At 47.8% G+C, this 15,406-nt stretch overlaps 1 protein-coding gene across 10 annotated transcripts in view; it reads left to right on the top strand.

Annotated features, from left to right (window-relative positions):
* MTMR2 (myotubularin related protein 2) overlaps nt 1-15,406 on the top strand; it is a 1,647,725-nt gene that overhangs the window by 453,728 nt on the left and 1,178,591 nt on the right. For all 10 annotated transcript variants that reach the window (XM_069639182.1, XM_069639183.1, XM_069639176.1 and 7 more), the window contains one exon: nt 11,595-11,678. In XM_069639182.1, the coding sequence (XP_069495283.1) occupies nt 11,595-11,678 (84 nt within the window). The remainder of the gene's footprint in view (nt 1-11,594; nt 11,679-15,406) is intronic.

Consider the following 15,406-nt stretch of genomic DNA (forward strand, 5'->3'; position numbering starts at 1 on the left):
TTGACTAATGCCTTCTGTCACCCTAGGTGGCAGCAGCAAAGGTGAAAAAGATACCGGCTGCATACAAGACTGGATAGCATCTTCGTCAGCCTAGATAGAATAAGTTGACAAAGAGGAGACATTCAACTCCACTTCAGTAACATCAACCTTCCTTGGTTTTGGATACGCTGTTATCAATGATTTTTTGTTAGTGTCGCAGGAAGCCAAGGAAGGCTGACCAACAGATTTGCTTTAACTCAAAGGCAAGGTCTTACCCTTTGTCTGGGCCCCACCGCTCTTCGAGGATGCGGCCCGTGGGAGGACCTCTTGGGGGTTCTTCTTCCTCTGAAAATATTTCAGTTTGAGCCTTCAAAGAACGTAGGAATTTAAATGAGCCTCTGTTAGATCCACAGGGAGCCAACCTTGTTTGAGTAAGTGTTTTTTTCGCTTTCTTCCTCCTCCTGCGCCCTTCAACGTATTCCACATCTTTGACATGTAATGTCCACAGCTATGATGCTTTGGAAATTTTTCGTCAGAGGGCGTCCTTCGTCGATGGCATCAGGTTGATGTCCCTCGAAGGCCTCCGTCGAGGGTGACATCATCGGATGTTATAAGTAGGACGTGTTTGCTTCGAGAACTCGGCACGCCTCGTGTTAGCAACTTCGATAATGTCTTCTTCTTGAACCCCGCGGTCGGGCTTTAAAAAGTGCAGGGACTGTAAGTCCAAGATGTCCATCACGGACCCGCACCATATCTGCTTGTGGTGTCTGGGTGAGAGCCACGACACTGACAACTGCTCGAAGTGCCAGTCGTTGACTGCCAAGGCCGTGCAGGAGCGTAAGGGGAAGTTGCAGGTAGGTTGGGTATCCAAACTCGGTAAATCCAAGAAATCTGGTCTTTCCACCGACGACTCGAGGGGTGACTCTTCCCGTCGGAAGGAGTCCAGGGGATCTCGATCCCGGAGTGGTTCTCGCCACTCGTCCTCCTCGTCGAGGCACTCCCCGAAGCGGCGTCACCGGTCGCCTTCATCGCCGGATGACGGCTCCGCAAGGAAAGTGGCTTGCCCACAAAATCCTCTACTCGGAGGAGTTGGAGGCTTTCAGGGAGAAAATGTTGGAGATTTTTCAATCTCAGGGCACTGCACCGTCCGCGCCTTCGGTTGATGACAGCAGGGAACGGTCTCGTTCCGACGTTCGCGTGCCTTCGGGCTCGGCCAGTCAGCACGATCAGCATCGGGAACCGTTGAGATCCCATTAGGACAAGGCTCAGGTAGATCGCCAGAGATATGCCGGATTCAGGTCAAGGTCCTCATCCCCGGCGAAACTGGCGAAGCCTGGGAAGGTGTCGAGGAAGAGGGCGACCCCGTAGGTCCCATGCCCATCGAGTGCGGCTGTCGGGGCCTTGCCCTCGACCAGGCCATCAGCACCCTCAACGTCATTGGGGCCTACAGCTCTGAATTTGCTGGTGGAGGCCTCTAGAGCTGTGGATCTTCCGAGAAAGGCTCTGGCTAAGACTGTGAAGGTACCTGTGGACTCAGGGCTACTCCTGTACCTAGGAGGGAGTTATTTCACATTTTAGATCAGGGTCCGTCCACTGACTCAGTGTTGCCTTTTCACGTGGCTTTACAGAAAAGGGTGGCTGCTGCTTGTAACGCCCTGGAGTCTCTTCCGGCGGTCAACAAGTCATTGACTAAGAAATCCCACCCATCCTGAAGTGACCCCTGGCTACCTATCCACTCACCCCACTCCTGAGAGTTTGGTGGTTCAGGCGCCCAGGGCCACTTTGAGGCAGGCGGTGAAACCTACCATATGGCCCTTAAATCGGCCAACTCCACCTGTGCCTTGGCCAAATTTTTGCACACTCTGTGGAATTCTCTCTGGCGGCTGAGCTTATTCACGAAGGGGAAGAAAGGGATGGGTTCCTTGCTATTGTGCAGGATGGCAAGGATGCCATGTGTGAATCCCTTCAGTCTGGGTTGGACACGGCAGACAGTGTCAGCCGGTACATGGCTGCGAGCACTGTGATGCACAGGTTTGCGTGTTTGTGGAAGTCGGATTTGCACCGGATGTGGAGGCCTGTCTTCTCAACATGCCCTTTGACGGCTCTCATTTGTTTGGCAGCAAGGCTGACGAGAGCCTTGAGAGGTTATGGACCTCCAAACCAGCTGCTAAATCTTTGGGCACAGCTGTGCGTCAACCTCCTCCTTTTCATCCTAGGGGACAGCAGTGGAGGGGTTACTTTCGATACTACTCTTCTTTTGGTAGAGCAAGAGGAGCGGCCAGTCAAATGGGCCACCGTAAGGGTTTTCGCGGTGGACGGGTACGAGGTGCCAAGGCCGCTCAAGGAGCTACCTCTTTGCCTTCAGACGCTGCCACAGCCGCTCCGAAACCGCTATGAGGCCAGGTCTCATTGTTCGCCGTTGGGGGCAGACTGTCTCAGCATCCCGAAGAGTGGTGAGCCATTACTTCAGATGCATGGTTTCTGGAAACAATAGCCCACGGCTACTGTCTACCCTTCCTAAATCGGCCTCACGACAATCCACCAGGGAAACTCTCTTTGAAGATTCCGGATCCGCTTCTTGTGCAGGAAATCTTGACCCTGCTGGAGAAAGGCGCTATAGAACTGGTGTTTGTGGCGGAGAGGAACAAGGGCTGGTATTCCCCATATTTTTTAATTCCCAAGAAAGACGTGGACTGAGACCCATCTTGGACTTGCGTCGCTTGAACAAGTTCCTCAGGAAGGACAAGTCCAAGATGGTCACTCTTCCTCAGGTCCTTCAGGCCCTTCTATCTCAGGATTGGTTGGTGTCATTGGACCTACAGGATGCTTATTTTCATGTGCCGATCCATCCAAAGCACAGAAAATACCTGAGGTTCGCCATTGGCAGTTGGCACTTTCAGTTTTGGGTCCTGCCATTCGGGTTGACCCCCGCCTGAGGGTCTTCACCAAGCTCATGATGGTGGTGGCAGTGTATCTCAGGAGAGGGGGGATTCACGTCTACCCCTTCCTGGATGACTGGATGATCCGAGCGCGTTCTCCGGAAGAGGCCTTGGAGCATCTCAGCCTCACCTGCCACTCCCTTCACAAGCTGGGCTTCTCCCTCAATTTCAAGAAGTCGCATATGACACCTCAACAGCTCCAGTATATCGGGGCTGTGTTGGACACATCCTTGGGGAAGTGCTCGCCTCTCAAGGTAAGGGCTCATCACATTGTCCAGATGGTTGACAAATTTCAACGTGCCCAGAGTCTCCTAGCTTTCGAATTCTTAAGGTTGCTCGGCCTCATGGCATCCTGCATTTTTCTGGTGCCGGAGGCCAGACTGCGGATGAGATCCCTTCAATGGGCCCTCAGGATGCAGTGGTCCCAGTTCTCGGGCAAGATGTCGGATCTCCTTCAGATTCTGCTCACGCTCTCACAGGATCTTCTGTCGTGGGCCAGCGAAGGGAATCTGATGAAGGGAGAGCCATATTGGCAGCCGTGGCCAGAGGTGACAGTAGTGAGGGATGCTTCCCTCACAGGATGGGGGGCTCATGCCAACGAGCTGACCGCCAGCGGTCGTTGGTCTCTGTCGGAGTCCAGACTTCACATAATTCCTTTGGGGCTGAGAGCCATCAGGCTAGCCCTGAAGATTTTTCTGCCGTTGGTGCGCGGGAAGAGTGTCCCGATCATAACGGACAACACATTGGCCATGCATTACCTCAACAAAAAGGGGGGTGTAGGGTCGCTCCCGCTGTGTAGGGAGGCGATGCAGCGCTGGTTCTGGCCAATATAGCAGGGAATCTCACTCTCGGTAGTTCATCTAGCCGGAGAGGAGAATGCGGCGGCGGATGCTCTGAGCAGGCAGAGCACGATGTCCCACGAGTGGGAGTTGGCTCAGGAAGTCCTTCAGGAGATCTTAGCCCTTTGGGGAACCCCTCAAGTGGATCTGTTTGTGACCGGTGCCAACCGGAAGTGCGAGACCTATTGCTCAAGGGAATTTCCTCCGAGAGGAGCTTTAGGGGATGCGTTTGTCGTGGATTGGTCATTCACACTTCTGTACGCGTTTCCTCCAGTCCCCTTCATTCCTCAAGTTCTAAGGAGGTTCCAGAGGTTCAGGTCCCACATGAACCTAATTGCTCCGGATTGGGCTAGGAGCGTGTGGTACCCGGACCTTCTAGAAATGTCCATTTGTCCTCCATGCCGTCTTTCCCACAGAGAGGACCTTCTCTTGCGAGGGGTGGGGTTGAGGTCTCCATCCAGAGGTCAAGACTCTCAACCTTCACGTTTGGTTTCTGAAAGGTTGAGATATAAGGATTGGGACCTCTGGATGACATGATGGAGGTGTTGCTTTCGGACAGGCATCCGGCAACCAAATGCATGTACCGTTGGTATACGTTTTGCGACTGGTGCATAGGACACAATGTCGATCCTTCTCAGTGTTCCATTCTGATGGTTCTTTCTTTCTTGCTTTCTTTGGCCCACAAGTGTCTTCAAGTGGGTACCATTAAAGGTTACCTGGCAGCGCTGTCTATTTTCAAGCGCTCGTCTGAAGAATGTTCTTATTTTAAGATTCCTTTGATTACCCAGTTTCTAAAAGGGCTCACAAATGTGTTCCCGCCGTCCCCTTTTCAGGTGCCGGTTTGGGATCTGAATCTAGTCTTGAAATTGTTGATGAGTGCTCCGTTTGAACCTTTACACTCTTGTCCTTTGAGACTGTTGACCTTCAAGACAGTTTTCTTGATTGCAGTTACTGCTCGCAGAGTGAGCGAGTTGCAGGCACTTTCATATAAGCCACACTTTACTGTGTTCCACAGGGATAGGGTTGTACTAAGAGTACGTCCTTCCTTTCTACCTAAGGTAGTGTCTGAGTTTCATTTGAGCCAGAAGGTGGTACTTCCTGCTTTCTATCCTCCTCATCCTGGTAAGGAAGAAGAGAGACTCTGTGGGTTGGACCCTAGGAGAGCTTTGAGCTTTTATATTATATTTCTAGTATGTCCAGGGTCAGAGTGGACGACCAGCTTTTTGTGGGATACACTGGACACCGATTGGGCCAGGCTGTTACCAAACAGACCTTGTCCAGGTGGATTATCCTCACCATTGCTGAATGTTACAGATTGGCTGGCAAGGACCCTCCTGAGGGTTTGCTTGCTCACTCCACCAGGGGCGTGGCTACATCCACAGTCCTACAACGGGGAGTTCCTGTTAAAAATATTTGTGATGCTGCAACGTGGTCTTCCATCCACACCTTTGTCAAGCATTAGTCCCTGGATACTTTCCATGGTTAATATATGGACTTTGGTAAAGCAGTGCTCTATTCTGCCATCTGATTGGGCATATCCAATTTCTTCCCCCTCCTCCCTTCACGGATACTGCTCTGGGAGTGTGTCAGTCAAAGATGTGGAATAGGTTGGAGGACACAATCAATTCGAAGAACAAGTTACTTACAAACTGGTAACATTCTTTCGACTGGATGTTCCTCCAACGTATACCACATCACCCTCCCAGCCTGCCCCTCTGAAGAATTTCCCAGGCTATTGCAGTTATGGAGGCGTGGTGTGCAGTTATGGCACACATTGTGGAGGGAAAAAACATGAACTGAGGCTACGTCCACTGTGCGTCCTACTTATAACATCCGATAACGTCACCCTCAACGTTGGCCTTCGAGGGACATCGATCCAACACCATCGACAAAGGACGCCCTCTGCCGAAAAACTTCCGAAGCATCATAGCTGTGGACATTACATGTTAAAGATGTGGAATACATTGGAGGAACATCTAGTCGAAAGAATGTTTCCAGTTGGTAAGTAACTTGTTCATCTGGAGCGGTCTGACAATTAGCAGCCACTTCCTTCCCTAAACCTCCCGGCTCGTTAACCTTACTCGAAGTAAAGGAAGAGTCAAGCATGGAGGTTTGTCTTGCAACAGAGGCTAAATTTGCTGAGGTCTAAATGCCACTAAACAGTCCATTTTTGCAAATGGCCCCCGGGGCGCTCAATGCCACAATGAAACCCTCAATAAAGTTCACTTTTGCTAGCAAGTCTTTTAGAGAAGAGCGAACCTCTCTTAGTTCATACATGTTCAAATTGAGGCCCCGGTCCATAGTGTCAAAAATCCAGTTCACAACTGGAAATGAAAAAGCATCCACTATGGGCTCTACCTGGGCTTGAGGGACCTGGCCCATGTTATTACCAACAGGCCTCACCTCCGAGAATGGAGATGAACAAAATGTTACGTCAGGCCCCGGTTGATTGAAAACAATGTGGGCATCAGGTAATGGAGGCAAACCGTGGCAGATAGTAGAGAACTTGCCTGCGTCCAAACTTGGCGATTCTGATAAGTAAGGGGGAGCTTTGTAAAGTTTAACTTCATCCATACCTCGTAGAAGAAATGGGAATCCATGTGCAGGTTGAATAATGGGTCCACCTAAGGCAGTGGTCTTCAAACTTTTTTGTCCGTGGTCCCCCTGAGCAAAATTTGGGCAGGCCGGGACCCCCCAGAAATGCCAAATGGACAGTATGTATTGCGCGCCGTCACCTGCTCCCATCACGGTCGCTGGGCTCCCTCATCCTACTCCTACCCAGTCCCTGGTCTTTCCCCACCCCATCACACACCCTGGGCTCTCCCCACTCTGCTCACACCACTATCCCATGGTTCCCGGCCATTGTGCTCCGCCCATAGTTCCTGGGTTCCCCCTATCCAGTTCCCAACACAGTCGGAGGGCCAGTGGCGGCTGGTGATTTTTTTAAGTGGAGGGGCATAACTATTTCCCCCAAAAATGCCATAGCGACCGAGCATAGTGAGGGAGCCCGAACCAATAAAGGGGAGTTCAGGGGGTTTCCCCCTGTGAATTATTTTTAAATAATGGGTTAAAATGTTGCATTGTAGAGCATACTTTTAACAAAAAAATTGGTAAATAGCCAAACAGTTTGCAATTGGTGCTGGGGGGCCAGGGGATAGGTATGACATTTTTTACTGGACATCTGTGATAGATGTCCAGTAAAAAGATACCATCCCTGTCCCCTGGGCCCCACTGGGCCTAATACAATCAACATGATTGTGTGTGTATGCAAGGCGCTGCACATTCATACAGCAATCACTCTATCATTCACACGAGCATCCATCACCACGCGCTCACTCATAACATAAGCATACACGCATCCATACACATGTTAAATTAAAAAAATGAACATAAACGTACCTTCTGCATTGGCCTGCGTTTGGGTGCTGAAACGCCCTACTCCAGGCTGCTCTGTCCGTATGTGCGAGGAGGCGCAGGAGGTCCCCCTCGGACATACAGACATGCAGTGTCCCAGCCAACATTTTCAATGAGCTATACAAAGCTGGCAAAGCAAAACGCCCCAGCCTTGCATAGCTCAGTGAGAATGTGCGGCTGGGGAACTGAACTGAACAGTCAAAGTCCATTTGACAGTTCAGCCAGCCCAGGAGCACTCCCTCAACTGAAAATAAAATCAGCTGAGGGAGTGCTCACTGTTTCACTGGGTTGGCTCCTTAGCTCCTCCATAATGGGTGAGGGGCCACTGGGTGGGTGTCCCCTCACCATTATGGATGAGCCACCATGCTCGGACTGACCTATAGGGCAATGCCTTTACCAATGCTAGTGTGGGCCAGTCAAAATGGGCCACCATTTTGGCTAATGTGGGCCAGTTTGATGAGTTACTTCACCATGCAGTTAGGAACTTTGACCATTGTTGCTGAATATATATCAATTTACTTACATTTTAACACAAAGCACCCCCTTGGGTACTATTGAAGCAGTGGGCCTCATTGCATCTGGGTCCGGCACTCGCAAATGGGCAATTACCGGGTCATGCCGAGTTAGGCGGTCCTGGTAATTGCCCTTTCGTGGGTGCTGGTATCGGTAGATCCCCATTCCCATTCCCTTTTGAGCCCCATAGTGCTCAATGGGAATGGGGAGCTCGGATGCATAACGGTGCCGGTGCATCCGACGAGCTGTGGATGGTCAGACCTGGCAGGCTGTCAGGTACCCGCAAGCACAACTCGTACTATGGCGGTACGGTAGCAACGGTGCCGGTAGCTTACCGGCACTGTTACCGTACCGCCACAGTTGTAATGAGGCCCAGTCTGTGACTAAAGGAATGAATATCCATTTACAACTGTGGGCTACTTTTTCATTGTTGCCTGAGACAGTTTCATGCTTCAGCCCGACCATTTGAGCCGCCCCTGCCCATTTCTTCCAATCTAAAAAAAAACAACTTTTTTTTACATTTCATGCGAGCTCTCAGGGCCCCCCAGGGATGCACCCGCGGACCCCTGGGGGGCCGCGCCCCACAGTTTGAATACCGCTGACCTAAGGAGAGGCAAACTCTTTTAGCGAATTCCGATGACACAAAAGGCGCCAAGATTGATACATCAGAAATTAAGTTGGATCCCACACGTTCAGTCAGGTCCTCTGGGTCAACATGAGTTACTGAGATTGAACAGTCCAGGGTAGATGGTACATCGTTAGAATTCCCTAGTGGCGAGGATTTCTGCTATTCCGACATGCTGGACCCCCCCTCCCAGATGATCTTCCGGTATTGCCAACTTACACACCGTGCTCTTACCACTACGCAAACCCAGCATAGTACGAAGCAGCACTCCTTAATCCAATAATAAACGCCAGACAATAATCACAAATACTGTGACCTATCAGAGAGCTCAAAGGCACCCTGGCTCACAGTCACACTTTGAGTAAACACTGCTAATAAATATGCTGATTACTTGCACACTGTGGTGATATTTGTTTTTATGGAAGGGTTATGAAAAAGACATGAAGTGAGAAGGAGTCAACAAGAGTAACCAAGGAGCACACTTCCACCCCTTTAATTGCTCAGATGTACACACAGAGGAGTTGGTTATACTACTAGGCAGAAATGAGGGTGTTGGAACAAAAGCCTTTAAAGCGTAACAGCAACAGCTGTTTTCCATGGGTCCGGAGTTGGAGCAAAATCAAAATAAGCCAAAATATGCATGCGAAAACCAAGGATGGAGCACACTTCACTATGACTCGCCTCTTCCTGACAAAGAGCCTGGAGAGTCATGGCAGATACAATTAGAGAGCAGCTTTGGAGTCTGTCTTTCAGGCAATGCAAGGCCGAGGATCGGCTAAAAATCTGCGAGACATCGTTATTAAGTTCAAAAAGTACAATCTTATGGGTGCATACAAAGAATGTTGACGCTCACCGCCGCAGCCCCGCACACCGAACACGGAACACACAGCTACACACTGCTGCGCTCTGCCTTATGCAGGTCTTTATCTTTGTATTTCAAGAAGTGGGTATTGCTGGGCAAAAATGGCTCTGGTACCATCTCGCAGGACAGGGTCTCACTAGTATAGAGAAAAGGAGAGTTAGGACTGTGAGTACAGTAGTCCTTGTGGTGAAGAACCTTTGCATTCTCCAGTATATCAGAAGATTTTAGAAGAGAATGCTATGCCATTGATCCACGAGCTGAAGCAGAACCATAAGTGGGTCATGCAGCAAGATGATGATCCTAAACATAGAAGCTGATCTACAAAAGAATGACTGCTGCAGAAGAAATAGTGTTTTGGAATGCCTTAGTTAAAGTTCAAATCTAAACCCCCAACAAAATGTTGTGGCAGGAGCCAAAGCAACCTTTTGTGCAAGGAACCTCTCACATAACCCTAAACTGAAGCAATTCTGTGAGATGGAAGAGGTGAAAATTCCTAAAAACGGATGTAAAAGATTCAGCAACAGTTACAGAAAAGGCTTACTTTAATTCATGTTATTCAAATTTGTACCACGAGGTACTGCTTTAAGGTGTCCCATTCATTTTTCAAACATGGATATTGGATGGTGAATCATTTGTTAATTGTAAGACAAGTATAATGTTTTTGTATCATTTGTTTAATTAGGGAATATTTGTCTTTTTCAGGGCTTAAATTGAAGTGTTATATAACATTGTAGTTGTGCAATATGTAAAGTAAGTGAAACTCCAAAGGGGTTCCTAAACCTTTTCTCAAAACTGTATTTCCATTGAATCACAATAAAGGTATACTTGGCTGGACAACTACTACCTTTGAAAATATCTAAATAAAAAAAGTGGCATATTTAGATTCTCACAGAGAATGTCACAAAAACCTGGGGATAAATGTGAAATATCCATCAAGCGAAAATAGTGGGGATTGCACAGGCATCGAAATTACGATTGGATATGCAGGAGCTAAAAGCAGCTCCGGTGTATCCTGCATTAACCAGTAAGCAGGAGCTACTATGGGGTAACGAGGAGCTAGTATATATCTTTACGCAAATCTCATTCCACATAAGATGCAAAATCAATGTGTCCCATTATTTATGAACACACATGCTTTTAAATGTTTTATAGATGTGTCCTAATGTTTGTTTACAGATGGTCCCAAATGCACACATTCACGTAGGTGTGTTTGTTTGGCATCAGTTGGCCAGGGGAGCCAAAAGTAGCACCTGGTAGCTTTTGGTGTCAAGCTAACCAGGCTCCTCTTGGCTATAATCAGGAGCTAACTAGCTCCAAGCTCCACTCAATTCCGAGCCCTGATTGCACCACATGCAGGCAATATGATTTAACCAAATTACAAAGGACCCAAAACATGGTTTTATGTTCAAGGTTGGGTAGTTCTCAGTCAACCACGACTTATAATGTGGATTTAGAGTTGGATGCGTCATATTTATGGGACATTTTATCGTGCTTACCTCTAGAATTATTGGCATCACTTTGGTTAAGGGAATGTTAATCTAATCCATTATAGAGAATGTGGTACCTTGTTCTGTAATAAATAGAATATCTTAGCAGAATTACATAAAGCGCCATCTGGGTGAATTGGGACATAGTCAGTGATTTGATGGTCCGAAGAGTATACCATTCAACTGCAGGAAATGAATCTTTAGTACATATTCATATCACCAATAAAAGGCCAGGCACAGAATACTGATTGGCAAAACTGTCGCAAAAGGTTATTTACCAATTGCTCCTGCTAGCAGTCACATGGAGTACCTGTGTCTTTTTTGATGATACAAGGCACCTGAAAATCTTGCCATGCTTTGGACTGGGTTTCTTACTTTTTGCAACTCTAACTTGCATTTGGGAAAGCAAGGAACTTGGTGCAATGAGGTGCGGTTGCGGATCTGGAGATTTGTAAACGATATTTCATATACTATTTGTAAATGAAAGACAGCGTTATATGGTACCTTTATTGAAAGCTCACTGATTCAAACCACATAGACCAGTCATGTTGTATTTACGTATGATTATTGATTTATTCACAATTTCTGCAATGAGATTTTTTGAGAAGTGCACTTTTTTTGAGAACTCTAACTTGAAGGTTTAGGAAGATCTATTGTTGCATCAACAACATAAGCAATTTTTTCTGAAATGTTATTGCAGCATTGTTTTGCATGATGAAATGAATGTTAAACATATGAAACTTACTTTATGTGCACACTTAAGGATTTATACATCAGAAAGGAGTATTCTGATAAGTATGATGAACAAGAGATGAGTTCAACCAGCTGGAATTTCATTATTTAAAATACACTACACAAGTAAATGTTTAATGTTTGCATTGGAATGTCTGCCAAAATAAGAAATACTCTAAATGTATTCATTGCTTTACTCTGCAGCCATTATTTGCATTTGAATACAAAGAGGTTTTTCAGGACAATGGCTGGAAAGTATATGATCCCATATTGGAATATCGAAGACAGGTAGGCACATATATTGTTTCTGTCAACATTTATATTGTGTTGCTTAGCATTTACAGGTAAGGGGATCATGGGCTGTAATCTACAGAGTGTGACACCTTGTGCTAAAAAGCTATGTTTGAATGTCTGGTTACAAAAGCTTGCTCAGTTGTTGCTTAAGTGAACAAAACCAATGGTGGTAAGAGTGCAGGTCAAGAAGAGAGAATTCATCTTCTAGAAATAGAACAGAGAGTTGAGTTTTCACCTTACGAGATGGGTGAACATGGACCTAGTCTATAACTTCAGTCTAACAAAATAGCAATTCGAGAAATAAACACTCCCTCTCCTCTTGGTCTGGCTTTTCCTACTGTTGTAATTCTTTAAATTTCTCCCATGAGTGCCTAGTCTCCCCCAGACCTTATGGGTATTGGATTTCAATTGACTCCATATTTGACTCTGTTTAGATTGCTGGACCATTTAACGGAGGGTCAGCCCTAGTGGGAAGATTTTGGGGTGGAGTCCCTATTCATGGTAAATTGGGTAGACACTAGCCAAAACCCAATCAAGGTATAAAGTAAAGTAGGCGAGCAGTCAAGGCTTACTCTCAGGAAAGTGCAAGAGTTGTTTAGGGCTACAATGAGTCCACACAGAACTATAGCAATAAATTAGGTCATACAGGAAGTAGATACAAATATAGTTATTTATTAGGACTTAAGTTACACAGCAGACATGTAAGCATCACAGGTAGGTATTGCTACACAAAACCATATATAACACAGACATATATATATTTCTGAGGCTTGTGGAATTTGCTTAGATCCCATGCTATTCCTAGGCCGACATCTAGTGGAAGCTGCAGAGTATTATAGTTGTTTTCGAAATTCGAAAAGGGGCATCAACAGGGCGTGCCAGTAATACTTTCCCTAGTGTGAGGTCCACTGTACCCATGGTCCTTCATGCGTCGAGGTCCCTCAGATAGTTTTTTTCCGCCATCGTGAGTGGTCGCTTATTGCGGAATGCAATTTCGGCTAACGCCATTGACTTTATCAAAGTTTCAAAATAGTTACTCTGCCTCTCCTTTTTTCGACTGTCGTGTCTCGATGTGGTGAAACATCAACAATCGAAGGACCAGACGAACCGTCGGACGAAGAAACTTCAGCTGATTCTTTTAGCCTTGGAAGGCCCAACAGGCCTAGGCTCTTACAGTAGGGAGAGTGGGGGGCAGTCATATCACAATGTATTTCTCCTCCCCTTCCCTTTTGTTGTCCTCCTGCATGCCCAAATCATGGATAGGACACCTTTCAAATTTTGCCCATCCTATAACAAAGAATTTCCGTGGATCGATAAGCACAAGGTGTGTAACCTGTGTCTTAATCGGGACCACAACGAAGGGCACTGTCGGGCTTGCAAGGTCTTTCGACCCAAGACCCTTAAAGATCGTAGGACAAAACGCTGGGCCCATTACGCCATGCAGGCCGAGGCCGCCATGGGCGTGGTTGGAGCCTTCAGTGACAGCAGCTACGTCGTCCTTTCGGACAGAGAGGGTAACAGGGAACCTCCACGTTCCCCAGTGCTAGCCCCCGACCCTGGAAGACCGGCCGGCAGCTCTGTTGTGGGGAATACAGCCGGCGGCAAGAGCACCTAATCTCCCCATGCTAAACACATACCCAGCGGCGATGTGTCAAGCACATGCCGAGATTCGGCATCTAGGGGCAGATCTGCGGATTCGCTGTCCTCTGGGCACTCCCAAGAATCAGTTGCCCCATGACAGGGCCCAAAAGTCTATAAATCCTCATCTACCAAACGTTGAAAGACGCGGCGGAACACCATCCCAACCGCCGAATGTCAAAGGACGCGGCGAAGGCCCTTCCCAATACCGAAACTCGACCTGTGTCGTCGAAAACTACTCCTAGTTCCGAAAAATCTTCCTGTAAGAGCTTTGATCATAAGGATAAACAAAAAGACAAGGATAAGTCCCACAAAGACAAGGATAAGTCCTTAAGCACAAACCTAAGGATAAACCTCATGTAACGCTCACCTGTTATCCACGGGAACGTCACTCAGCCTGTTCTGACCTCTTACGACTTCAAACCCTTCCCTGGAGTCTACTCGACTGGAGTCTGGGCCCTGTTTTCTTGGAAAGTTTGCTCTCCCTCCTGCTTTCAGCACAGGTGCGCGTTGATTGATGCGGGCTCGTTGCTGCCGAGTTACTTCACTGGCAAGAGTCCGACAGGTAAATATAATGAGTCTTTTGAACAGTTCTCTAACTTCGTTCCTTTCCTCCTTAGATGATGGCTGGCGTCCGGGGATGGCGACGTGCTGCTGAGATGAGTAGCGCTGAAGGTGAGTGAGAGCGCGATGCGCGATGCGACCCTTTTGTATTTGTATTGAACTGAGTTCTTTTTCTATGTCTTTTAGGTGCTGCAACGTTTTCAGCGTGGATGCCGGTTATGAAGAAGAAATGCGGTGAGTAAGCGCGGTATGCAGCGCCTCTAGATGTTTCCACGCTAACCTGGAGTGTCTTTTCCCTCTTGCAGATGGATGAGAAGTTCCGGAGACAGACTTCCCCCAGAGCGGCTGGGATTCAGGTAAGCGTTTGAAGCTCAAACAGTCTTTAAAAATAAGCAAAGGTTTGCTGAATGCTTATTAATGCCTTTTTCTGTTCTTTTCCCTTTTCCTTAGGAAGCGGCGTGCCGGGATGGGAATGACACCGCCGAAGATGCCTGCAGAACAGAGGAAGCGATGAATGATGGGCAGAAGCGCCGCAAGGTAAGGCTGTTCCTAACGGTGTTCTTGTTCTTGCAGGAGCTGAGCGCAGAAGAAAGATGCAGGCCTACCGAGACCAATCCGAACACGGTGCGTGTCACGCTGCAGGTGCAGAAAACACAAAGCATGTTTCTCAGCCTGGGCGTGGCTTAAGTAGTCTCTTGGTATCCCAGGTGTCTCTGGGCTGAACCGCACCCAAAAGACTAGACTGCATATGCAGTTCTGGGAACGAAAATATGTGGAGGCATCCATCTTGTCCCCACCAATGCACTACAAGTCCAATCCCCAATGTTATCCTATGGGAGTGAGTGAGTCTAGTGCCACAAGCGCCAAGTCTGACTCCAAGTGGGTCTTTGGAGGGATGGAGAGGTCCTTGAGGGTCATGTAGGTGATCGTGGCCTGGCTCCAGCCTAACATCTTGGAGGGCTGGGGACATGAGGGGCAGGAATCGTGACACCTCAGAGTGCATGGCCTACCCCTGACATAGCTACCTTACAGGAAGATAGTAAGGGCACTTTAAATGAAGGCCTACACAATAAAGGCCTGCCTACATCTGCTGTTCCTTGCCCAGGCATTGTTCCCAGTTCAGCCAAATGGTCAGCTCAGGACATTGATAGGGTAATGTCCAGAATGCCTTTCTTTGCTAACTTCTTTGAAGAGCACCCGCAAGCCTTTGAGAGCTTACAAAATACACCTCCCACTGATCAGGCTACCACTTCTCAGCCCTGTCAATCATCCCAACCATTAGGGAAAAGATCTCTCATCTCTTCCGATCCTTATGATACGTCTACTGCCAAAAAGTCACGGATCCCTGCAGATCTTTATGACATGCATGTAGACACAGATGAATATCAGGAAGATAGTCAGTCCTATGACGAAGAGGATGAGGGGGATAATAATAATGATGACGTTGAGGTGGAGGTGTATGCTATGGACACCCCAGTTCTACAGCATGGGGTCTGGCATGGATTCACATGCTCATGAAT

This window comes from Ambystoma mexicanum, chromosome 7q, assembly GCF_040938575.1.
Source record: "Ambystoma mexicanum isolate Mex_15411 chromosome 7q, UKY_AmexF1_1, whole genome shotgun sequence".
Lineage (NCBI taxonomy): Eukaryota > Metazoa > Chordata > Amphibia > Caudata > Ambystomatidae > Ambystoma > Ambystoma mexicanum.